General features: G+C 39.2%; 1 protein-coding gene across 4 annotated transcripts in view; it reads left to right on the top strand.

Annotated features, from left to right (window-relative positions):
• The window catches only part of ATE1 (arginyltransferase 1), a 165,213-nt gene that overhangs the window by 64,244 nt on the left and 76,014 nt on the right, over positions 1-24,955 (top strand). For all 4 annotated transcript variants that reach the window (XM_040254903.1, XM_040254905.1, XM_040254906.1 and 1 more), the window contains exons 9-10: positions 7,412-7,593; positions 15,527-15,626. In XM_040254903.1, coding sequence (XP_040110837.1) covers positions 7,412-7,593; positions 15,527-15,626 — 282 coding nt within the window. The remainder of the gene's footprint in view (positions 1-7,411; positions 7,594-15,526; positions 15,627-24,955) is intronic.

The raw sequence follows: 24,955 nt of genomic DNA, 5'->3' as shown, positions 1-24,955 counted from the left end.
GTGGATCACAACAAACTGTGCAAAATTCTGAAAGAGACAGGAATACCAGACCACCTGACCTGCCTCCTGAGAAACCTATATGCAGGTCAGGAAGCAACAGCTTAGAACTGGACATGGAACAATAGACTGGTTCCAAATAGGAAAAGGAGTACGTCATGGCTGTATATTGTCACCCTGCTTATTTAATTTATATGCAGAGTACATCATGAGAAACACTGGACTGGAAGAAACACAAGCTGGAATCAAGATTGCTAGGAGAAATATCAATAACCTCAGATATGCAGATGACACCACCCTTATGGCAGAGAGTGAAGAGGAACTAAAGAGCCTCTTGATGAAAGTGAAACAGGAGAGTGACAAAGTTGGCTTAAAGCTCAACATTCAGAAAACGAAGATCATGGCATCCAGTCCCATCACTTCATGGGAAATAGATGGGGAAACAGTGTCAGACTTTATTTTTTGGGCTCCAAAATCACTGCAGATGGTGATTGCAGCCTTGAAATTAAAAGACGCTTGCTCCTTGGAGGGAAAGTTATGACCAATCTAGACAACATATTAAAAAGCAGAGACATTACTTTGCCAATAAAGGTCCATCTAGTCAAGGCTATGGTTTTTCCTGTGGTCATGTATGGATGTGAGAATTGGACTGTGAAGAAAGCTGAGCACCGAAGAATTGATGCTTTTGAACTGTGATGTTGGAGAAGACTCTTGAGAATCCCTTGAATTGCAAGGAGATCCAACCAGTCCATCCTGAAGGCGATCAGTCCTGGGTGTTTATTGGAAGGACTGATGCTGAACCTGAAACTCCAATACTTTGGCCACCTGATGTGAAGGGCTGATTCATTTGAAAAGACCGTGATGCTAGAAAAGATTGAGGGCAGAAGAAGGGGACGACAGAGGATGAGATGGCTGGATGGCATCATGGACTCAATGGACATGAGTTTGAGTGAAATCTGGGAGTTGGTGATGGACAGGGTGGCCTGGCATGCTGCAGTCCATGGGGTCACAAAGAGTCGAACACGACTGAGCAACTGAACTGAACTCAGCTTATTAACAAAGTTGTAATCAATAAGTGTCCAAGTCACAGCATGGTGAAGCCTGTGGCTTGATCAAGTTCAGTGAGTCTGGGGTTTAAGGATATTGTTGAAAGATTGGAGATCAAGTCCAAGCGTTCTGCCGATTTCTGATTTCACAGATCTAAGTATTGTTCTTTCTGTTATTACCTCCTTCACTCTGTCCCTCAAACTCTTTGTGCGCTTTCCATGTTTTAAAGTATTAATTAATTTGAATTAAGGGGTTGTGTTTGAGGGGAAGAGGTTCTATTACGGCGGTTTTATTTCAAGTGGAATAATAGAAGGAGTAGAGCAAAGCAGATTAAAAAAATTTTTTCTTTAACCATGCATTGGAACATTTTGTTTTTCATGCTGCTTTGTTTACTGACCTGGATAAATGAGGCATATTTGAGAAGCAAGTTTATTTAAAAGTGTTTAAAAGTAGCTGATTCAGCACATGTATGTGCACAGACAGAAATCAAGTATGTTAGTTAGATCAGCTCAGTATATGGTGTTGGACACTGCTATTTTTCAGACTTCCCCAGCCAGAAGTGAGTGATCTGGGGTCTCTGGCTGTTCCAGCTGCAAAGAGGGCTGAGGGAATCGATATTTCAGGTTCACTTCCAATCCATTTTTTCAGCTGCCAAGTACTTGTTGAAAAGCTTGAAAGTATTGATTAACTTAGCAAGTTGAGACTAGTAGATCATTGTTAACAGTAGTGCTGAGGTCTCAGATATAGTTTTAGAAAAATAGCTTCGTATCTGTCTTTACTTGGAGTGTGTTCCGTTTTTGAAATCTGTTTTTTAAAATTAGGTCAGTGAAGACCCCACGAGGAGAAAAGGAAATCACTCATGTTTTAATTGTCAGAAAGCATTATGGAAAGAAAAGGAGTACAGCAAAGCAGATTTTAAGAAAAAAAAAATTTTTTTTAACCCTGCATTGAAGCACTTTGTATTTCATGCTGCATTGTTTACCAGCTTGGATCAGTTCAGTTCAGTCGCTCAGTCGTGTCTGACTCTTTTCGACCCCATGAATCGCAGTACGCCAGGCCTCCCTGTCCATCACCAACTCCCGGAGTTCACTCAGACTCACATCCTTTGAGTCCGTGATGCCATCCAGCCATCTCATCCTCGGCCGTCCCCTTCTCCTGCCCCCAATCCCTCCCAGCATCAGAGTCTTTTCCAATGAGTCAACTCTTTGCATGAAGTGGCCGAAGTGTTGGAGTTTCAGCTTCAGCATCATTCCTTCCAAAGAAATCCCAGGGTTGATCTCCTTCAGAATGGACTGGTTGGATTTCCTTGCAGTCCAAGGGACTCTCAAGAGTCTTCTCCAACACCACAGTTCAAAAGCATCAATTCTTCGGTGCTCAGCCTTCTTCACAGTCCAACTCTCACATCCATACATGACCACAGGAAAAACCATAGCCTGGACTAGACAGACTTTAGTTGGCAAAGTAATGTCTCTGCTTTTGAATATACTATCTAGGTTGGTCATAACTTTTCTTCCAAGGAGTAAGCATCTTTTAATTTCATGGCTGCAATCACCATCTGCAGTGATTTTGGAGCCCAAAAAAATAAAGTCTGACACTGTTTCCACTGTTTGCCCATCTATTTCCCATGAAGTGATGGGACCAGATGCCAGCTTGGATAGATGAAGGATATTTGAGAAGTGAGCTTATTTAAAAGCATTTAAAAATAGCTGGTTTTCTTTTTTAGCATTGACTTAGGGGCTCAGAGGCCAGTTTGTGTGTCATTTAATAACTCTGTGGTTTTATGACCAGTTTATTTGTTAGTTGACTCCTGGATTTCCGGTTTCCTCAGGTGATGTGATGGGAGTCAGAGTAGGTAGTTTTTTGCTAAGTAATTATAAAACAACCCCTATCTATATGCAGTGCTTTGCAGATAGGGAAGATACCTAATTCTCAACGTGGAACTGAGAGGTGGGAATAATGCCGGTGGTAGGACAACTTGGTCACGACTGGACTCATAGAAGAATGAACCAGTAGGAGATCCACGAGATGAGAGAAGTGATGAACTTTAGAAACTGAGAAGGTAATTGCAGTTTGAAAAAAAAATTTTCAGGCTAGAACAACATATAGCGGGGCTTATTCATGTTTAGGGCTAACAGCATATATCGATTATTTATTTATTGAGAATGTGCTTATTGAGTCCGTACTTACTATGTCCTTAATAAATATGTTTTTAAATGAATGAATGAACACACTCATTTCATTTAATGAGCCCTGGAATGACACACTAAACTGAACTCATGGAAGGATTTAGACTCACTTCAGAGTCCATCCAGTTAGCTTTGCCTTGAAGGCTTTCTCACGTTGGGCAGGCTCCCCACCTTCCCCATCATGAGCTGACAGTTTGTTCCTGTCTGTGTCGCTGCACTGGTTGCTCTCCTGCCCGAGTGTTTCTAAAGACAGAGAGTTCATTCCTGTGAGCCTTGGGGCTTATAGTTAAAAGATGGTTTTCATAAAATGCTATGATATGTAAGAGTTTATTTTTTATTACATAGTTGGAACATTCTATTTTCTAAGACAGGTGATTAGGCCTCAAGTCTATTAACAATTTAGAGGATTGGCATTAATTCAGATGTTGCAGATAAAATAGGTTAATATCCTTTCTGTTTTCCTTTTGTATAATACTTTTGTTTGCTTATCTCTTCTGCTCTTCGACCTGTATCTGTTTCTAGAGAAATAGTAATGATTTTTTAAAAGAGCGATGCCATATGTGACAGCGAATGCTAAAACCAGGGTTTGACATTTATTATTATAGTTGGTAGAAGCTCTTAAAAGGTTAAAGATGTGTTCACTGTCCAAGCATCATTTTAAGTACAGCACTGGAAGTTTTAGAAATCACTGATGTTGCTAGCACCATGGTGGATGTTCTCTTATTTGCACAGTTACTCTCCCACCCCTTTCCCAAACTGTGCTTTTCTGAAGGAAGTCACTGTGTGCAGCCCCCACTGACATAGTAGTGAATTATGCTTCCCTCACTTTAGGCAGAGTATCTACATAAGCTCTTTGCAATTCTGCATGGGAGATTGGTGTCTTCCTCCTCATGTATTAGTGTATTCAATCATTTATATCAGGATGGACTCATGGACAGTTTCTGCTGTATAGCAAAGTGAATCAGCCATTTAATTTGCTTATATTAAAGCTCAACCTTCGTGTTGTAAAATTCTGTTGAGTTTTGACAAGTGCATAATGTCATGTTTGTGCTACTACACTATTATATAGAACAGTTTCATCCTGTAAGTCCCCGGTACTACATCTGTTCATCCTTCCCCACACCCCCAATTTCTTGGCAACCACTGATCTTTTACATTCTCAACAGTTTTGCCTTTTATAGAATGTAATTGAAATCGTATAATCTGTCGCATTTTCACACTGATTTCATTCACTTAGCAATAAATACTTAACGTTTCTCCATTTTGTGCATTTGGCCACCAAACATGTTATCATCTAGAAGTTTTGCATTTTGCATAGTCTGTGATCCATTGTGAGTTAATTTTTTTTGAAAGATGTAAGGCCTGTGACTAGATATTGCTTTTTTTTGCATCTGGATGTCCAGTGTCTGTATCAAAGTGTCTGTACCATTTTGCATTCCCACCTTTAGTGAATGAGAATTCTGTTACTCTGCATTCTCACCAGCATTTGATATTCAGGTTATTGGATTTCAGCTATTCTAATAGCTATGTAATACTCTGTTTTTTAAAAAAAGTTTCAGTTTCCTAACAACAAATGATATTGAGCATCTTTTTATTTTTTGACTATCTTTTTGTATTCATGTTTGGCATCTGTACATCATTGGTGAAGTGTCTCACTAGATACTTTGCCTGATTTTTAATTGGGTTGTTTTCTCATTGGTGAATTTTAAGAGTGCCTTTTTTATTTTTATTTTTTGAATACTAGTACTTTTGGGGGCTTCCCTGGTGGCTCAGAGGTTAAAGCATCTGCCTGGAATGCGGGAGACCCGGAGATATTTTGCAAGATTTTCTCCAGTCAGTGGCTTGCCTTTTTATTCTCATAACAATGTATTTCACAGACTCGAGGTTTTTAATTTTAGTGATTTCCACCTTGACATTTATTTCCTTCATGGATTGTGCTTTTTGGTGTTTTATCTAAAAACTCATCACCATACCCCGGGTCTCCTAGATTTTCACCTACGTTATCACCTAGAAGTTTCACATTTTACGTAGTCTGTGATCCATTGTGAGTTAGTTTTTTTGAAAGGTGTGAGGTATGTGACTAGATACTGCTTTTTTTTTTTTTTGCCTCCGGTTGTCCAGTTGGTGCAGTACCTTTTGTTGTACAGACCGATCTTTCTCTCTTGAATTATCTTTGCTTCTTTGCCAGGGGGCAGTTGACTATATTTATGTGGATTTTGTATTCTGTTCTGTTGTTTCATTTGTTCTCACCAGTATCACACAAGCTTGATTATTGTGGCTTTATAGTAAGTCTTGATGTCAAGTGGTTTCAGTCTTCCGACTTTGTTGTTCTTCAGTATTGTGTTGGTATTCTGACTCTTTTTCCTTTCCAGATAAGCATTAGAATTAATTTGCCAGTATTCACAAAATAAGTTGCTGGGGTTTTGATTGAAATTGCATTCAGTCTGAAGACTTGACTTGGGAAGAATGGACATCTCAGTCAGAATGAACATATAATATTTTCCATTTGTTTATGTCTTTTTTGATTCCTTTTGTCATAGTTTTGTAGTGTTTTGCATATGGATTCTGAATACATTGTTAGATTTATACTTAGGTGTGTAAGTTTTCTTGGTCGTTTTGTAAACGGTGTTGTGTTTTTAATTTCAAATTTCAGTCACTGCTTGTATATAGGGGAGCAGTTGCCTTGCATATCAACCTTGTGTCCTGTAATCTGCTTGTAATTGCTTATTAGTTTCAGTTTTTGTTGTTGATTTTTTGAAATTCTCTACATAGTATGTCATGCCATTTGTGAAACAGCTTTTTTTTTCCTTTTCAGTGAGTATGAATATCTTTTATTTCCTTTTCTCATATTATTACACTGACTAAGATATCCCGTATGATGTTGAATAGAAGTAATGAAGGCGGATATCATTGTCTTGTTCCCCGTTTTAGGGGGAGATGGTCCAGTTTCTTACAATTGAGTATGATGTTAGCTGTAGATTTTTTTGTATATGTTCTTTACAGAGTTGATGAAGTTTCTGTATTCATAGTTTGCTGAGAACTTTTAGTCATGAGTGGGTGTTGGATTTTGTCAGATGTGTTTTCTCTATCAATCAATATGATCATACTTTTCTTTTAGCCTATTTTGATGGTTGGATTACATTAATTGCTTTTCTTTTTTAAATTCTCTAATATTTGAACCAACCTTGCATATCTGGGGTTAATCCTACTCTGTCATAGTGTGTAATTCTTTATATACATTGTTGGGTTTGATTTGCTAATATTTTGTGAAGATTTTTCCTTCTGTGTTTATGAGATACTGTTATGTAGTTTTCCTGTCTTGTAATGTCTTTTTCTGGTTTTATTGTTAACAAACCTGCTTTTTTCATTCTCCTTCATTCCCTTCTAGCCTTTTTCCATATACAGTCTCTGTGACTTTGAGTGTGTGAATATGTTACACAAGTTTTCTTATTAATATATTTGTTCACAAATTGTTCATTTCTAACATCATTCAGTTTCTGACAAAGCATTTTCCTGTGGTGCTCCATAATTTTCACTGTATGGTTTTCATTTAATAACAGTTACATTTAAATTCATGTTGAATTTTAAAATGAGAAATGTCATAAATTATTTACAGAAAATAGTTATATTTTGCAATCTCTAGAAAAATTTGTGACATTTTCTTCTGTGGGATTATAGGTACATTAAAATAATGGTAAGGGGATAACTTTCACTATCCTTTGGCTTATAGGGAGAAATGTCATAGCTCTTTGTGCTTATGCAGGAACTTGTACCTAGAAAATATTATGAGCTCATATGCCTTATGAACGCAAGAGTGGTCACAGACCAGGCCTGGCTGGCAGCTGAGGATAGTTCTCCTGTTCGCACTTAGCCCTCACTTTTATGTTATCCATCTTTCTCTCATTCATCATTTCTTTCCCAGCTTTTGCATGGAACAGAAAAAAATAAGTTGAAAAAAATGTTAACTTGATCGTTCTCTGTTGTTTTGTTACATCAGTGTTTCTACAACTAAAAAGTTTTGCAGGATATGACTCTTCTGAGAGTCAGAAGATAGTGGCAAAAAAGAAGAAATTTTAGGAGTTACTCAGCTGAGTAAAATACAAATAGAAAAAGTTAATTATTAATATTTTTTAATATAAAGATAAAAGTGACAAGCTGTTTCTATGTCTACTTTTTCACAGACAGAGAATTCCCCTAGTGGACCAGACTGTGGTTATGGCTCCTTTCACCAGCAGTACTGGCTTGATGGGAAGATCATTGCTGTGGGGGTGATTGACGTTCTTCCATTCTGTGTGTCATCTGTGTATTTGTACTACGATCCCGATTACTCATTTCTCTCTTTGGGTGTCTACTCTGCGCTCCGGTAAGATTGCTTTTGACATTTGTAATGGGTCATATAGAACTTCTAATATTTCTTCATTTGATTATATTTTATTATATAACAGTAGAAATTCTGTTAGATAGCACATAATTGGTTGCTCTTGTAGTCTCTTGTATATTCGTATTTAGATATAATGCTTTTAGAACTGAGGCGTGTGTGTGTGTGTGTGTGGTGCTTCAGTAGTGTCTGACTCTGTGTGTGTGTGTGTGTGTGTGGTGCTTCAGTAGTGTCTGACTCTGTGCGACCCCATGGACTTAGCCCAGTAGGTTCCTCTGTCCATGGGATTCTCCTTTGCCTCCACCAGGGGGTCTTTCTGACCCAGGGATCAAACCCACAGCCCCTACATTGGCTTTTGTCTGCTGGTAATTCACTTTTTAAGGTATCCATCTTATCTAGTATTTGAGAAGTCATTGTGATGCTTTTGCTGTTTAGTTTATGCATTTATTTAAGCTCCCCTGTCAGAGCCACTCAGTGGTTTTTAAATGTTACATTATTTATATATATTTTTTGTCATCCCTATTTTGTGTGTATATATCAGTTCAGTTCATTCGCTCAGTCGTGTCCAACTCTTTGCAACGCCATGAATTGCAGCACGCCAGGTCTCTCTGTCCATCACCAACTCCCAGAGTTTACCCAAACTCATGTCCATTGAGTTGGTAATGCCATCCAGACACCTCATCCTCTATTGTCCCCTTCTCCTCCTGTTCCCAATCCCTCCCAGCATTAGGGTCTTTTCCAATGAGTCAACTCTTCGCATGAGGTGGCCAAAGTATTGGAGTTTCAGGTTCAGCGTCAGTCCTTCCAGTGAACACCCAAGACTGCTCTCCTTTAGGATGGACTGGTTGGATTTCCTTGCAGTCCAAGGGACTCTCAAGAGTCTTCTCCAACACCACAGTTCAAAAGCATCAATTCTTCAGTGCTCAGCTTTCTTCACAGTCCAACTCTCACATCCGTACATGACCACTGGAAAAATCATAGCCTTGACTAGATGGACCTTTGTTGGCAAAGTAATGTCTCTGTTTTTTAATATGCTGTCTAGGTTGGTCATAACTTTCCTTCCAAGGAGTAAGCGTCTTTTAATTTCAAGGCTGCAGTCACCATCTGCAGTGATTTTGGAGTCCCCCAAAATAAAGTCTGATACTGTTTCCCCATCTATTTCCCATGAAGTGATAGGACCAGATGTGTATATATACATATTATAATTACTTAAACATTACATGAATCTGACATAAATGAACTAAAGCCCTCTGAGTCTGTTGGAAGAAATGTACAATTATATAAAGTATATAGAACAGGACCAGGAAGTCCCTGACTGTCCATTGACTCTATGACCTCATCCAAAGATGGTTTCGTTTTTATGTCCATTGCTGCAAATGTATGCAACATAGCACACATGTTTTCAGGTGCATTATCCTGATGATAAAAAGAGTGGGGTCTTGTCTCATGAAAATAATTTACTTTTATTTTTATTCTTGCCTGTCTGTGTGTGTATGTGGTAGAGGAAGGAGGAAGATTGAGAGTTTGTCTGGGAGCTTATCTCTTTTTTCTCCTTGTTTGTCATTGAATCACTTTTTTCTCTTTGTTTTTCCCATTGTTTTCTCTGATGGTCATGATTTTCACATCAAGGTAAAACATACTTTGAGATTATTTTATTTATTGTATATGTGCTTTTCTTTGAATTATAAAAGTATCAGGGTTGATTTTTTTTTTTAGTCATTAGTTGATTGAAAAAGAAATACGGTCCATAGCTGATTTTTTATGTTTTTCGGTGGCCTACATACTGATGTTTTCAACATGACCTGACCTGTCTCTCAATACCACGTTATATAGGAAATTTTAAAAATACAGTGTTTACAACTGATCCCTATTATAATCTTTTATTTGTCTTATTTATTTAATTGCATTTTGTATAAAACTAATTAAAAACTATTCAGGACTCTGTGGTATCTTTGTGATTCTGTGAAATTAGAACTGATTGTTTAAAAGCAAGGAGTAACTTTGGAAGTGCATATTTCAGAAAAGTTACTTTTTCTTTGTACCAGAATTATTCAGTACTTCAAAATTATTGCCATTTTCTTCTTCCTTTATTTTTTGTATCTCTGACTTTACAATGTGTAGCTGTGGATTTGTCTAGACTTCTCAGATCAATATTAAGAATATTTATTCTTACAGAATAAATCCCAGCCTCTGTATGAAATATTTTATTTCTCAATGAACAAAGAGATACAGAAATCCTATTGCATTTGAGATAGCAAATTATCAATTCCCGGAAAAAAACTGTTTCCAGCAGTCTATTTGCTGCTGATTAAGCTGTTGAAAATTCTGGATCTGTAGAGCTTTGAGGAAGTAGCAGAGGAGTCTGCGGAGCATGAAAATTGGGGCCAGTGGAGGGTGAGGAGACTGCCACTGCATTGCAGCCTTTCAGTGCTTTGGAGAATCTCAGTTGCTGAGTTTATAGAAGAGGAGAGGCAGCCAGCAGATTGACATTATGAAGCAAGGCTGGGGAGAGTAGGTTACAAGTTACCAATTCCATTTTTGATTTCAATGTATTTCAGTGAAACCTGTTTAATTTTTCCTCCATTTCTTCAGTTTCTTAAGCAATCGAATAGTCAGTATAGAGTTTCTATATTTTAAGTTGTAATCAAGTATAGATTTGTATGTAAACTGGTCTGCAGATTTTAAAACTGTTTGAATTGGGGTTCGTGAGGATGGAATTTATTTACCTTTTTTTTTTTGGCAAGATGAATTTTAGAAGTGTAATTAATTTGCTTAACAGATGTTTGAGCACAGTCTGTGTCCTGGAAGTACGTAGATGTGAATCAGACACTTCCAGCTTTGTTAAGGCAGACAGTAAATTTAAAAACGGATAGCAAAATTTTAGACTCCTTTGTCTATCCTCCTCAAAGGAGTTCATGTTTGGCTTCCCTGGTAGCTCAGATGGTAAAGCGTATGCCTGCAATGCTGGAGACCAGGCTTTGATCCCTGGCTTGGGAAGATCCCATGGAGAAGGGAATGGCAACCCACTTCAGTATTCTTGCCTGGAGAATTCCATGGACAGAGGAGCCTGGTAGGCTACAGTCCATGGGGCCGCAAAGAGTCGGACATGACGGAGCAACTTCACTTTCACTTTGCCTTTGTATTATAACAAAAATAAAATTGTGGTAGTGGGCACGAGGCCCTTTTTATGTAGGGTGGTCAGGAAAGACCTCTCTTGCCAGGAAAGAACAAAAAGGAGCCAGCTCTGTGAAAATCTGAGGATAGAAGTCCAGGTCAAAGGCACGAAGTGCAAGTGTCCTGAGGCGCTGGAATGAAGAGAAGGCAGGCCTTACGGGCTGGGATGCAGCGTAGGATCTAGACAGTGCTGTGTAAGGAGGGCAGCCAGGCAGTGGTGTTGATGAGGGGCAGATGGAGAAGGGCTTACAGGCGACAGTAAGGAGGTTCAGTTCAGTTCAGCTGCACAGTTGTGTCTGACTCTTTGTGACCTTATGGACTGCAGCACGCCAGGCCTCCCTGTCCATCACCAACTTCTGGAGTTTACTCAGACTCATGTCCATTGAGTTGGTGATGCCATCCAACCATCTCATCCTCTGTCGTCCCCTTCTCCTCCCACCCTCAATCTTTCCCAGCATCAGGGTCTTTTCGAATGAGTCAGTTCTTAGCATCAGGTGGCCAAAGTATTGGAGTTTCAGCTTCAGCATCAGTCCTTCCATTGAATATTAGGACTGATCTCCTTTAGGATGGACTGGTTGGATCTCCTCGAAGTCCAAGGGACTCTCAAGAGTCTTCTCCAACACCACCGTTCAAAAGCATCAATTCTTTGGTGCTAAGTTTTCTTTATAGTCCAACTCTCACATCCATACATGACCACTGGGAAAACCATAGCTTTGACTAGACGGACCTTTGTTGGTAAAGTAATGTCTCTTCTTTTTAATAAGCTATCTAGGTTGGTCATAGCTTTTCTTCCAAGGACTAAGCGTCTTTTAATTTCATGGTTGCAGTTAACCATCTGCAGTGATTTTGGAGCCCCCAAAATTAAAGTCTGTCACTGCTTCCCCATCTATTTGCCATGAAATGGTGGGACCAGATGCCATGATCTTAAGTTTTCTGAATGTTGAGTTTTAAGCCAACTTTTTCAGTTTCCTCTTTTACTTTCATCAAGAACCTCTTTAGTTTTTCACTTTCTGCCACAAGGGTGGTGTCATCTGTGTATCTGAGGTTACTGATATTTCTCCCACCAGTTTTGATTCTACTTGTGCTTCATACAGTCCAGCATTTCTCATGATGTACTCTGCATTTAACTTAAGCCAGGTGACAATATACAGCCTTGACGCACTCCTTTCCCAGTTTGGAAGCAGTCTGTTGTTTCATGTCCAGTTCTAACTGTTGCTTCTTGATCTGCATACAGATTTCTTAGGAGGCAGGTCAGGTGGTCTGTATTCCCATCTCTTTCAGAATTTTCCACAGTTTATTGTGATCCACACAGTCAAAGGCTTTGGCATAGTCAGTAAAGCAGAAGTAGTTGTTTTTTCTGGAACTCTCTTGTTTTTTGGTGATCCGACAGATATTGGCAGTTTGATCCCTGGTTCCTCTGCCTGTTCTAAATCCAGCATGAACATCTGGAATGGAAGTTCATGGTTCATGTATTGTTGAAGCCTGGCTTGGAGAATTTTGAGCATTACTTTACTAGCGTGTGAGATGAGTGCAATTGTGTGGTAGTTTGAGCATTCTTTGGCATTGCCTTTCTTTGGGACTGGAATGAAAACTGACCTTTTCCAGTCCTGTGGCCACTGCTGAGTTTTCCAAATTTGCTGGCATATTGAGTGCAGCACTTTCACAGCATCATCTTTCAGGATTTGAAACAGCTCAACTGGAATTCCATCACCTCCACTAGCTTTGTTCGTAGTGATGCTTTCTAAGGCCCACTTGACTTCACATTCCAGGATGTCTGGCTCTAGGTGAGTGATCACACCATTGTGATTATCTTGGTCGTGAAGATGTTTTTTGCATAGTTCTTCTGTGTATTCTTGCCACCTCTTCCTAATATCTTCTGCTTCTGTTAGGTCCATACCATTTCTGTCCTTTATCAAGCCCATCTTTGCATGAAAAGTTCCTTTGGTATCTCTGATTTTCTTGAAGCGATCTCTAGTCTTTCCCATTCTTGTTTTCCTCTATTTCTTTGCACTGATCACTGAGGAAGGCTTTCTTATCTCTCCTTGCTATTCTTTGGAACTCTGCATTCAAACGAGTATATCTTTCCTTTTGTCCTTTGCCTTTCGCTTCTTTTCTTTTCACAGCTATTTGTAAGGCCTCGTCAGAAAACCATTTTGCCTTTTTGCATTTCTTTTTCTTGGGGTTGGTCTTGATCACTGCCTCCTGTACAATGTCATGGACCTCTGTCCATCTGTGTATCAGATCTAACCCCTTGAATCTATTTCTCACTTCTACTGTATAATCAAAAGGGGTTTGATGTAGGTCATACCTGAATGGTCTAATGGTCTTCCCTACTTTCTTCAATTTAAGTCCAAATTTGGCAATAAGAAGTTCATGATCTGAGCCACTGTCAGCTCCCAGCCTTGTTTTTGCTGACTACATAGAGCTTCTCCATCTTTGGCTGTAAAGAATATAATCAGTCTGATTTTGGTGTTGACCATCTGGTGATGTCCATGTGTAGAATCTTCTCTTGTGTTGTTGGAAGAGGGTGTTTGCTATGACCAGTATGTTCTCTTGGCAAAACTCTATTAGCCTTTGCCCTGCTTCATTGTGTACTCCAAGGCCAAATTTGCCAGTTACTCCAGGTATTTCTTGACTTCATACTTTTGCATTCCAGTCCCCTGTAATGAAAAGGACATCTTTTTTGGGTGTGAGTTCTAAAAAGTCCTGTAGGTCTTCGTAGAACTGTTCTACTTCAGCTTCTTCAGCCTTACTTATAGGGGCATAGGCTTGGATTACTATGATATTGAATGGTTTGTCTTGGAAATGAACAGAGATTGTTCTGCCATTTTTGAGATTGCATCCAAGTACTGCATTTCTGACTCTTGTTGACTATGGTGGCTACTCCATTTCTTCTAAGGGATTCTTCCCCACAGTAGTAGATATAATGGTCATTGAGTTAAATTCACCCATTCCAGTCCATTTTAGCTCTTTTGATTCCTAAAATGTCGACATTTACTTGTTTGACCACTTCCAATTTGCCTTGATTCACGGACTTAACATTCCAGGTTCCAGTGCAGTATTGCTCTTTACAGTATTGGACTTTACTTCCATCACCAGTCACATCCACAGCTGGGTGTTGTTTTTGCTTTGGCTCCCTCCATTCTTTCTGGAGCTATTTCTCCACTGATACCTAGTAGCATATTGGGCACCTACGGACCTGGGGAGTTCATCTTTCATTGTCCTATCTTTTTGCTTTTTCATACTACTCATGGGGCTGTCAAGGCAACAATACTGAAGTGGTTTGCCACTCCCTTCTCCAGTGGACCACGTTTTGTCAGAACGCTCCACCATTTTATGTGAGTGTGACACCAGCCTAGTGTGAAGTTACCTCACCTGATTAATAATAAAAGACTGCTTAGGTTGCTCTCTGGGGTTATGGAGGGCAATGGTAGAAACTGGAAATCTGTTTGGAGGTTGTTAGAATTGTCCAAGGGAGCCATAATGGTGGCTTAGACCAAAGTATCTGAGGTGGGGGTGGTGAGAAGTGGTCCAATTCAGGGTATTTGGAGATAGAGCCAGCTGGACTTGCTGATGGGTGGATGCAGGAGGTGAATCTTTAAGGATGGCTCATAGGCTTAGGGCCTGAACAGCTTAGGGGTGGAGTGGTGATGCAGTTCGCTGAGATGAACAGGGCTGAGTGAAGGAGCGCTGGGCAGTCCTTTTCAGAGCTGGGTGGTCCTGCATTTCAGTATCAGTGCATTCTTCCCTGGTTTGAACTTTGAGAGAGAATTCTTTTAGGAATAATAGGATCTCTTCTGATTTAGCCTCATAATGTTAAGTCTGTTTGGATTTAGAAATACTTTTGTTGTAAAGATGAACTTCTAGAGTATCAGCCCTTCAGTGATTTAAATTAGAGCTTGCAAAATGCACAGACTATTCCCTTAAAAAATAAACCTCTCCTTGGATTTCAAGCATCCATTGCTACTAAAAGCAAAGAAAAAGCAATTAAAACCTTTGGGAAACAAACATAAAAACAAACAGCTGTTCTCATACTTCAGAAATGTACTGAAATTTTGCTTAAACTTCTCCAATGCAAGCAGTCATTCAGTTGGGCAAATAGGATGGAATTCTGTGCCCAGATTTATCGGGATACAAATTAAAACCACATTAAGCGTAGGCATTGCTGACAACGTATTTGTTCAATTAATCCTTGCCTGTGCCAACAAGTAGAGAAAAAGCAGTGAGATAACGTGTTTTCCCGCTCTTTAGTTTTAGAGAAAATAAAAGAGTAGCATCTGGACACAGGAGAGAGTAACATGTTATATGTAGTTGAAAGTGTTTGCATGTAAACGGTCATAATGACATTCTTACTGAAATTTGTTGGGTTTTGAGTTTTCTAAAATTTATTGTACTGTTTTTAACCTGATACACCCAGTCTTTGAGAACTCCAAGTGATAATGAGTAATGACATGAAATTGTATTAAATAGATCTTTGTACTTTTATGCCGTTTGAGTTTTTATACACTGCTGTGTCCAGTAAAGGGCAAACCAGAACTTTGGTGCGTTTGCTCAAAATAATACAGTTTTTTTGGTGTCTCTTTAGTAAAAATCGTCTTAAAGTGTTTTTAAAATTGTTTTTCTTGGAACACTTGGGTTTTTTTGATAGCTTAATGTCAGATTTGATCAAATATATTACCAAATTAAATAGTACTTTGAAATTGGAACTAGATTTAACTGTACTTTCATCTTCTTCTTTTGGCAGAGAAATTGCTTTTACTAGGCAACTTCATGAGAAAACACCTCAACTCAGCTATTACTATATGGGTTTCTACATTCATTCGTGTCCCAAGATGAAATATAAGGTAAAGTTGATTTTCATATGTGTCTTCTGTAGATTCAAGTTATGAAAATTAGTGCTTTGTAATTTTTTATCATGTTAGTTTAACATGATTATATATTTTAATGTAAATCATGAGTTATTTTTAACTGTGTCTTAAACTTTTCATAGAATCTAGCTTCTTCATTGCATATAGCCATGCCTGACAAATAGGCACTTAGTATTTGTTTAATATAGGTTAATCTGTAGAAGTTCACTGAAGATATAACAATCCCAGCTATTCTAGAACTTCAGTAAGACCCTGCTTACTTGGGATAGCACAGTAATACCCATTAAGAAATCTACCTTCTTAAGGTACATCCTCAAGTTATGTAAGTGTGTGTGTGTGTGTGTGTGTGTGTGTGTGTGACAGTAATACCCATTAAGAAATCTACCTTCTTAAGGTACATCCTCAAGTTATGTAAGTGTGTGTGTGTGTGTGTGTGTGTGTGTGTGTACCTGTCTTTATCCATTCTTGATGGGCACTGAGGTTGCTTCTGTATCTTGGCTATTGCCAATAATATTGCAGTCAACATAGGGGTGCATGTATCTATTTGAATTAGTACTTTTATTTGGAAAAATACTCAGAAGTGAAATAGCCAGATTTGTATGATGGCTATATTTTTAATTTTTTGAGGAAGTTCCATACTGTTTTCCATAGTGACTGTACCAGTTTGCATTTCCACCTATAGTGTATGAGGGTTCCCTTTTCTTTACATCCTGCTCAACACTTAATTTGTTGTCTTTTTGATAACAGCCATTCTGACAGGTGTGAAGTGATATGTCATTGTGAGTTTGATTCACATGTCTCCACTCATCAGTGATGTTGAGTATCTTTTCATGTGCCTGTTGACCATTTGTATGTCTTCTTTAGAAAAATGTCTGTTCAGGTCCTCTGCCCATTTTTTAATTGAGCTGTTTGTTTTTTGATGTTAAGTTTTATGACTCTCTTTAATGAAACTCTTTGATGTTTTTTAAGTATTAATAGTCCACTGTAAAAGCTCTGGAAAGTATAGAACAGTATAAAGGAACAGCCATCTTGCCCACCATAATAACAGTAACCAAATATCTCTGCTCTACTTGGAGCACTGCTTTAAGCTCTGAAGATCCAAAAAGATTTGAATGTGAACCTTCCTCTTAAAACTTGTAATATAGATGAAGATTGCAGGTATTTTATGTAAAATCAGATCAGTACAGTGCTCTGGTAAGTGGCCTAGGAGCCTGTAGGGTTTACTGCATAAGATATGGAATAGGGAAGGGTTTAACTAAAAGGGAAGAGAGACCCGCCCCCGCCCCCAACAAAGAGAGTAGGTGTGACGGGGAAGCACATTTCATGGAGACGGAGCATTTAAGTAAGAATTAATAGGTGACAGTGCCATATATATTCATATAAAAAAGGAGGGGGAGGGCAGTCACCAGCCAGTCAGTCAGTGTCTTTTGTAGCTGTAGCTGTTATGAGTGTTTTGGGGCCCTATCTGCTGTTAACAATGTACATAACAGTGTAAATATAATAAATGTTAATTGGTTTATATATAAAGTATGTTAACAGTGTTTCAAGGAATAACTCAGAAGCAAAATAAGTTAATGAATTGGTAATTTTAGTTTGTGGTTCTGTATAATGCTTTTAACATGGTAAGAGATGCAAATGTTAGGTTATTAGAAATAGTACCTAGTAATGTTTGCTAGCAGTTCCCACTGTTTTAATCTTCTCTTCCAGGCTAAAGTTCTTTGTAAATACAGGCACACCTCAGTGATACTGCAGGTTTAGTTCCAGACCACCACAGTCAAGCGAGTATTGCAATAAATCAGGTCACATGAATTTTCTGATTTCCCAGTGCACGTAAAAGTCACACCATGCTGTAAAGTGTGCAGTAGCAGTATATCTAAAAATACAATGTATATGCCTTAATTAAAAAATATTTATTGCTGAAAATGCTAGCCATCATCTGAGTCTTCATCAAGTCGTGATCTTTTCACTGGTAGAAGGTTTGAAATAGCAAAATGTGACACACAGACACGAAGTGAGCAAATGCTGTCGGAAAAACAGTGCTGATGGACTTGCTTTTTTTGACTCAGGGTTTCCTCAAACTTCAATTATAAAAAAGCACAATATCTGCAAAAAGCAGTAAAGCAAAGTGCAATAGAATGGAGTATGTTTGTATTACTAAACTTGATATTTCTTAATTATTAAACCATTTTTAATTACTCATACTAGTGAGTAAAAAATATGAAGATACTGAGAGTATTTTAAGAATAACTTTTTAGGAATCTCACCTTTGCTTTTCCACAGCCCCAATATTAATATCTGTTGGAAGTTTGGGAACAGTATTAAAACCTGTAAAACTAGAGTGCAGCTCTGAGTAGAAAAGGCAGGTAATGGGAACACTCACTGTAACCATTCAAAGCAAAACTAAATTTTCCCAATATATTATATTATATTCACATTGTATCTTGGGAAAGACAGTTCTGAAAATTTGTACTATATTTAGTGACTTTGTAAATATTTGTGAGATAATATCATAATGATAAAATATTGAATGTTAAGTTAATTTTGTAAAGCCAGTATTTTCTTGGCATGGTGGTTTGAACACTTTTTGGTCTTCAACATTAAAAACATGGTATTTAAAATTTTTTTATTGTTTTAAGAAAATACATCGTGATTGAAAATAAGTCATTTTAAGTAACTGTGAAGAGTAAGAATATTTTCATTTCAGTTAAGGATATTTTATTATATTTTGAGCAGATCAGAACCCTCCATTTTGAGAGAAAAACACAGATGGGAATTTTCAACCAGAAAATGTACTGTTTGAAATTGTAAGATGGGTATTGGTCTAAGCATGAATATTTCTCATTTCAAGTTGAATGTGTAAAACTAAAGACCAATAAAAGATAACTCACAGAAAATGACTAGTTAAATGACTGTTAAATGACTAAATGACTATTAAAATTTTTCTCACTTATAAGATTGAATTGAGGGTAGATTTAGCATGTTACTATAATAGCTAAAATTATCTTCTTTCTTAGAGCATAACTAAGTGTTCAGGGATTAGTAGTGACATGTTTTTAGCCACATTGTAAAGTATATGGTGGAAAGTATACAGAAGTGGTTTTTACCTGATACTAAAGAAAGAAGGAATATATTTTAAAATAGGAGTATTTTAATAACTAAGAAAGAGTAGTCTCTTAGGTACTTGGTATACACTAGATGCTGGGAATACAGTTGTTAATACAGTATAGATGTGGGCTCTGATCTGAGGTGGCATTCGAGGGGGTGCATGCTTGTAATCCAGGACATAAGGTGGCACCGAGCGACTGTACCTGAAACTAGGATAGTGTTTCATTTGGGTTTTCTGGTATAGATTTAGACATATTAAGTTATAATCTTCACCATATAATGCATTTATAATGTAGGGCAAATTAAAGTATTTAATAGGCTTGAAATACACCAAGAGCTGGTTTTACCTGTTCCCTTTTATTGAATAATGTGCTGTCCTGAAGACATGTTGGAATGGAGAGCCTGTCTTTACGTGTAGGAACGACCATCGTTTGACGGACGGTTTCCAGAGCTTTCTGTCCTGGTCCCTCTTACCCTGCACCCTGTTTGTGTGTGTCACTCCATCCGTCAGAGGTACCTTCCGTTTTCCTCACCATGGATTGATCCAGCCTTGTGACCTGCGCTGACGAGGAGAGCACACAAGTAACTATCTGAGATTTCAGGCCCCTTTAAGAAGGGGAAGACAGACAGCTTTTGCTTCCTTGGTCTTTGAAGCCAGTCATCATGTATAAGGTCCAAATACCCTACTGGCGTGAGAGGCCACTTGGGAAGCCTCAAGCCTCTTGAATGTTTCAGCTCCAGCCAGGCAACTAGCTGAATGCCAAGCAACTAGCTGAATGCCACTGCCTGATTGAGCTGAACAGACAGGGGCAGAAGAACCACCTAGCTGAGCTGTAGCCAACTCACAGAATCATGAGGTATAATTAATTGTTGTTTTAAGCCTCTTAAGTTTGGGGTGGTTTTCTTGTTCAGCAGCAGATGGCTGAAACATGTGATGTAGGGTGGAAATGAGGAGATGGAGTTGTAGATTTCCACGTAGATGAAAGTCATTCTATGTTGAGCTGTGCAGACTTGTGTCCTGAGTTGAGCTGAACTGATCTGTGAAGTTGCTGACAGCTCAACGTGAGAGAGTTTTGGCAAAGTTACTGAATTCATATGTGTGGTCATACCTTGGATGTGCCCCCCACTTGGCTTATGAGAATTCATCTTCATACAGCATTTCATTTAATACCCAGACTTGGGCTTACAAGGCATTTGTTAACATGATGACACATTTTGAGTTTGCTTGTCTTGCTACTGTTAAGCACTGCAAGATGAAAATCACCATGTGGTCATTTTTGTAGTAACGTAGATGACGTGTGGCTGTAGAGCCTCCTCTCAGAGCACTCATGGTTTGCTAGGTGATAGCAGTTCTATTCTTGTGCGTAAGATTCTCTGAAATGCATTGTTACTGAATTATTTTGGTTTTATTGTTCTCTCTGTGTGTATATTTTAAATAAAGATTGATTTATGTAAACAGTACCTGGTCATATAGGTTTTGTCTATGGCCATAGTCTTAGAAGAAGGCACAGAATAGTCACAGAGGAATTTAATGAGGGCTGGAAAATAGAAAAGAAAATTGTCTTGATTTGTTGTGTTGCCATTGCTCACTTTAACTGTTACCATAATTGAGACTGTTGTAATGGGAGTTGGTACTGTTTTAGCATAAGTCAGTCCTGATCTGGAGACTCAGGATTTGGCTGAAATGAATGGAAGTTATATCTCCAACTTAGGAGAGTCTCTCCTGGGAGGAACTGCCCTGCGGAGTGGGGGTGGATGGGACGGTTGTCTGGCCTCTGTCTTCAGAGAATGCTGGTCTTTTTCGTCGGCTCCTTTCACAGTCCCAGGCTGGTTGCTGGCCTTCCGACGTCATAAGCCATCAGTGGTGTCTAGAATCAGAAGAGATGATATAGTTTCCTGTGTCTTTTTTTGTTTTAATATGACTTTTAATTGATAAAATGTATATAAAAAAATTTATCTTAAGTATTTTTAAGTGCACAGTTCAGAAGTATTAAGTATATTCATGCTGTTTGTACAGCCATCACCACCATCCATCTCTAGAACTCCTTTTACCTTGCAGAACTGAGACTGATCCCATTAAGCAATAGCTCCCCATTCCCCTAGCTATATTATTTATTACTGATAGCTCCGCATTCCTCTCTCCCCCAGACCCTGTAACCACCATTGTATTTCTGAATTTGACTCCTCTAGGTGCTTCATGTAAGTGGAATCACACATTGTCTGTCTTTTCGTGACTGGCTTATTTCACTTAGCATGTGCTTAAGGTTCATCCATGTTGTAGCAGGTGTCGGGATTTCGTTCCTTTTTAAGGCTGGATAATATTCCATTGTATGTATATGCAGCATTTTGTATATGCGTGCATCCATTGATGCACACTTGGTGTGCTTCCACCCTTTGGATGTTGTGACTAATGCTTCTGTGAACGTGAATGTACAAATATCTATTCAAAATTTTTTCTCTATGTTGTTCCTCAGACTGCAAACGTAAGGCCATTCTGTGATCTGAAGGAGGTGGTTTGACTGAGCTCTTTATCCAGATTTGCGTGCAGGCCAACGTAAACAGTGATTCAGGCAGTCTGCTTTGGTATCATGACATGGCCAGACATCAGATAGTTGAAACATCAGAAGGGGTTCAGAAGTGTCAGAAAAGGAACAAAAGGCTAATTCATCACTGATTAATCATTCCTAAACTCAGTGCCTTGGCTTGACTGTGGTCAAACAGCACTTCTGGAATTCTGTAGGAGTTTGCCTAAAAGAAGGTTATTATTGTTATAAAAGCACCTAAAATTTAAAAAATTGGCATTTACAGAGCTGCATCTGCAGAATCCTGTACCGCTGAGATCCCCAAGCTCCCAAGCTTTTCAAAGTTTCCTGACCAGACAAATTAGCAAATGTTCTTTTACTGCAATTTTGTAACCCAGGCCAATGTATTTGAGTGGTTGTGGTAGTGACTTTGCTACTGCAGGTTTGAAAGAAATACAGATGATCTCATCAGTTACCCACAGCACAGAACAAACCACTCAAATTTTTGATTCAGCATCTATTTTTCTTGATGTTAAAATAAGTGTCCAGTGAACTAGACGTGGTCAGAAAAAATGACCACAGAGTAACTGTACTAAGGGATTTCTGATGGCTCCTCCAGGCACTAGGAGGTAAAAGAATGACACACTCATCATGTATTCTTGTTTTTGAAGTTGTCACACGTGGAAGTTTGCCACATTAGAGTCAAAAGCATGGTCATGTGTTCTAAGCTGCTTATTGCAGATGAGAAAATTAACGCTTAGTGTGATTCCTGCCCAGAGTTTGCTTTAATTCACATTTTATAATTTTAGCAACTTGAAGGAGAGTTGTAAGAATTGAAATTTGTATAAATGGCATTGTTTATCAGACTTACAGTGAGGTATATATAACTTTTTATTTTGGAGAAACCTAAAATGCTTGCATATTAAAGTAAACTTTAACTGGTGCTTCCCTGGTAGCACAGTTGGTGAAGAATCTGCCTGCAGTGGGAGGCCTGGGTTCGATCCTTGGGTTGGAAAGATCCTCTGGAGAAGGAATTGGCAACCCTCTCCAGTATTTTTGCCTGGAAAATCCTATGGACAGAGGAGCCTGGCGGGCTACAGTCCTTGGGGTCGCAGGAGTCAGACACAGCTTAGTGACTAAACCACTACACAGTGGAAGCAGTGACAAGCATTAATTGGGGAATAAGAACGCTGTGGATCAGTACCTGATCTTCCCCATCCTTCTCCTCATGGCCATTTCCACAGTGAAATGGAAAGCTTGGTACAGGACCGGAGTCCTAACCTTTGAAAAAGCTGAATCATCTTTGAAGCTTTTAAAAAATCCTCAAGCTCAAGTTCTGCCCTAACCTACTTGTTTGCCATCTTCTTTAACAGAGCCATGTTCTCTGACTCCCCGTGCTGTTTTAGGTACCTTTGAACTGCCCTTCCTTCCCACTTGACCCTGCGTTTCTTGGATCTGAAAGGGATCTCACTCATCCCTCCTCCCTTTCCAGACCCAGCATGGGCACCTACTCTTCAGGGAAGCCTTCTCTGTCTCCCAGCTGGGCCCCGCCCATTCCACCTGTGGAGAACCACCTCGGTGGTCTTTGCTCAGTGCTTCATCTGTGGCTCCCCTTGTGCTCTGCTGTTGCAGGTGTGCTCACAGCCAGCCTTCATGGAAGGCCTGCTCTGTATAAAACATCACGCTAGATGCCAGGGCAAGAGGAAGGTGATCACATGTGGTCCCTGCTTGTCAGTTCCTTGAGCAAACTGTATCTTACCTGTCAGTGTCCCCAGGGCCTACCAAATCCATTGGCAAAGAGAAGGTGCTCAGTGAGTTTGCTGACACGCATGACATGTGGAAGGCAGGCACCCACCTGCACGGTTAAAACCAAGAAGTGGAGGAACTACAGTGAGGGCTGGCTTTCTCTGCAGGCCGTTCTCACAGAGACACTGAGCTTCGGGAAAATCTGAGTCCCATCTCAGAGTACAGTTTATACTTTCCATGAATTTCCTGTCTGTAGTTGTTTCTTTTCTAAGTCAGCTTGTCATCTAAGTGTGATGTTTATACGGAAAAGTGTACCGTTCTTAAGTGTACAGCTTGACAGACGTTCCCATGGTTACCACACTTGGCAGCCAGCACCAAGATCGACAGAACATGCTAGTCCCCCACAGACCTCTTTCATGTCCCCCTTGATCGTGACCTCACCCCCAAAGGCAATCGCAAAAGACCAGTCATGCCTGTTTTTATGCTTGACAGGAGTGGAATCACTTGGTGTATTTTAGTTTGTGATTGGCTTGTTTCACTCAGCAGTACGTTTGTGAGATTTACCCACATTCTTGTGTGTACAGTGTGTGGTTGCTTTTCATGCCTTTATGCTCATTCTTCTGTGGTTGGACTGTTTCAGGTTTTGGCTAATATATAAGTGCAACTTTGAACATTTCTTACATGTCCCTTCATTAACATATGTCTGCATTTCTCACATGTATAGACCTAAGTGTGGAATTACCAGATTGAAGACTGAGGGAATATTCAGGTTTAGTTCATATTGCCTAGCATGTTTTTAACCGATGATTATATTCTATGCAGCCAAAGATGGAGAAGCTCTATACAGTCAACAAAAACAAGACCAGGAGCTGACTGTGGCTCAGATCATGAACTCCTTATTACCAAATTCAGACTTAAATTGAAGAAAGTAGGGAAAACTGCTAGACCATTCAGGTATGACCTAAATCAAATCCCTTATGATTATCCAGTGGAAGTGAGAAATAGATTTAAGGGCCTAGATCTGATAGATAGAGTGCCTGATGAACTATGGAATGAAGTTCGTGATATTGTACAGGAGACAGGGATCAAGACCATCCCCATGGAAAAGAAATGCAAAAAAGCAAAATGGCTGTCTGGGGAGGCCTTACAAATAGCTGTGAAGAGAAGAGAGGCAGAAAGCAAAGGAGAAAAGGAAAGATATAGGCATCTAAATGCAGAGTTCCAAAGAATAGCAAGAAGAGATAAGAAAGCCTTCTTCAGCGATCAATACAAAGAAATAGAGGAAAACAACAGATTGGGAAAGACTAGAGATCTCTTCAAGAAAATTAGAGATACCAAAGGAACATTTCATTTAAAGATGGGCTTGATAAAGGACAGAACTGGTATGGACCTAACAGAAGCAGAAGATATTAAGAAGAGGTGGTAAGAATACACGGAAGAACTGTACAAAAAAGATCTTCACCACCCAGATAGTCATGCTGATGTGATCTGTAATCTAGAACCAGACATCTTGGAATGTGAAGTCAAGTGGGCCTTAGAAAGCATCACTACGAACAAAGCTAGTGGAGGTGATGGAATTCCAGTTGAGCTGTTTCAAATCCTGAAAGATGATGCTGTGAAAGTGCTGCACTCAATATGCCAGCAAATTTGGAAAACTCAGCAGTGGCCACAGGACTGGAAAAGGTCAGTTTTCATTCCTATCCCAAAGAAAGGCAATGCCAAAGAATGCTCAAACTACCACACAATTGCACTCATCTCACATGCTAGTAAAGTAATGCTCAAAATTCTCCAAGCCAGGCTTCAGCAATACGTGAACCGTGAACTTCCAGGTGTTTAAGCTGGTTTTAGAAAAGGCAGAGGAACCAGAGATCAAATTGCCAACATCCGCTGGATCATGGAAAAAGCAAGAGAGTTCCAGAAAAACATCTATTT

Source organism: Oryx dammah, unplaced genomic scaffold (assembly GCF_014754425.2).
Source record: "Oryx dammah isolate SB20612 unplaced genomic scaffold, SCBI_Odam_1.1 HiC_scaffold_14, whole genome shotgun sequence".
NCBI classification, from domain to species: domain Eukaryota; kingdom Metazoa; phylum Chordata; class Mammalia; order Artiodactyla; family Bovidae; genus Oryx; species Oryx dammah.
The sequence above is the reverse complement of the archived record's forward strand: the minus strand, read 5'-3'. Positions and strand labels throughout refer to the sequence as shown.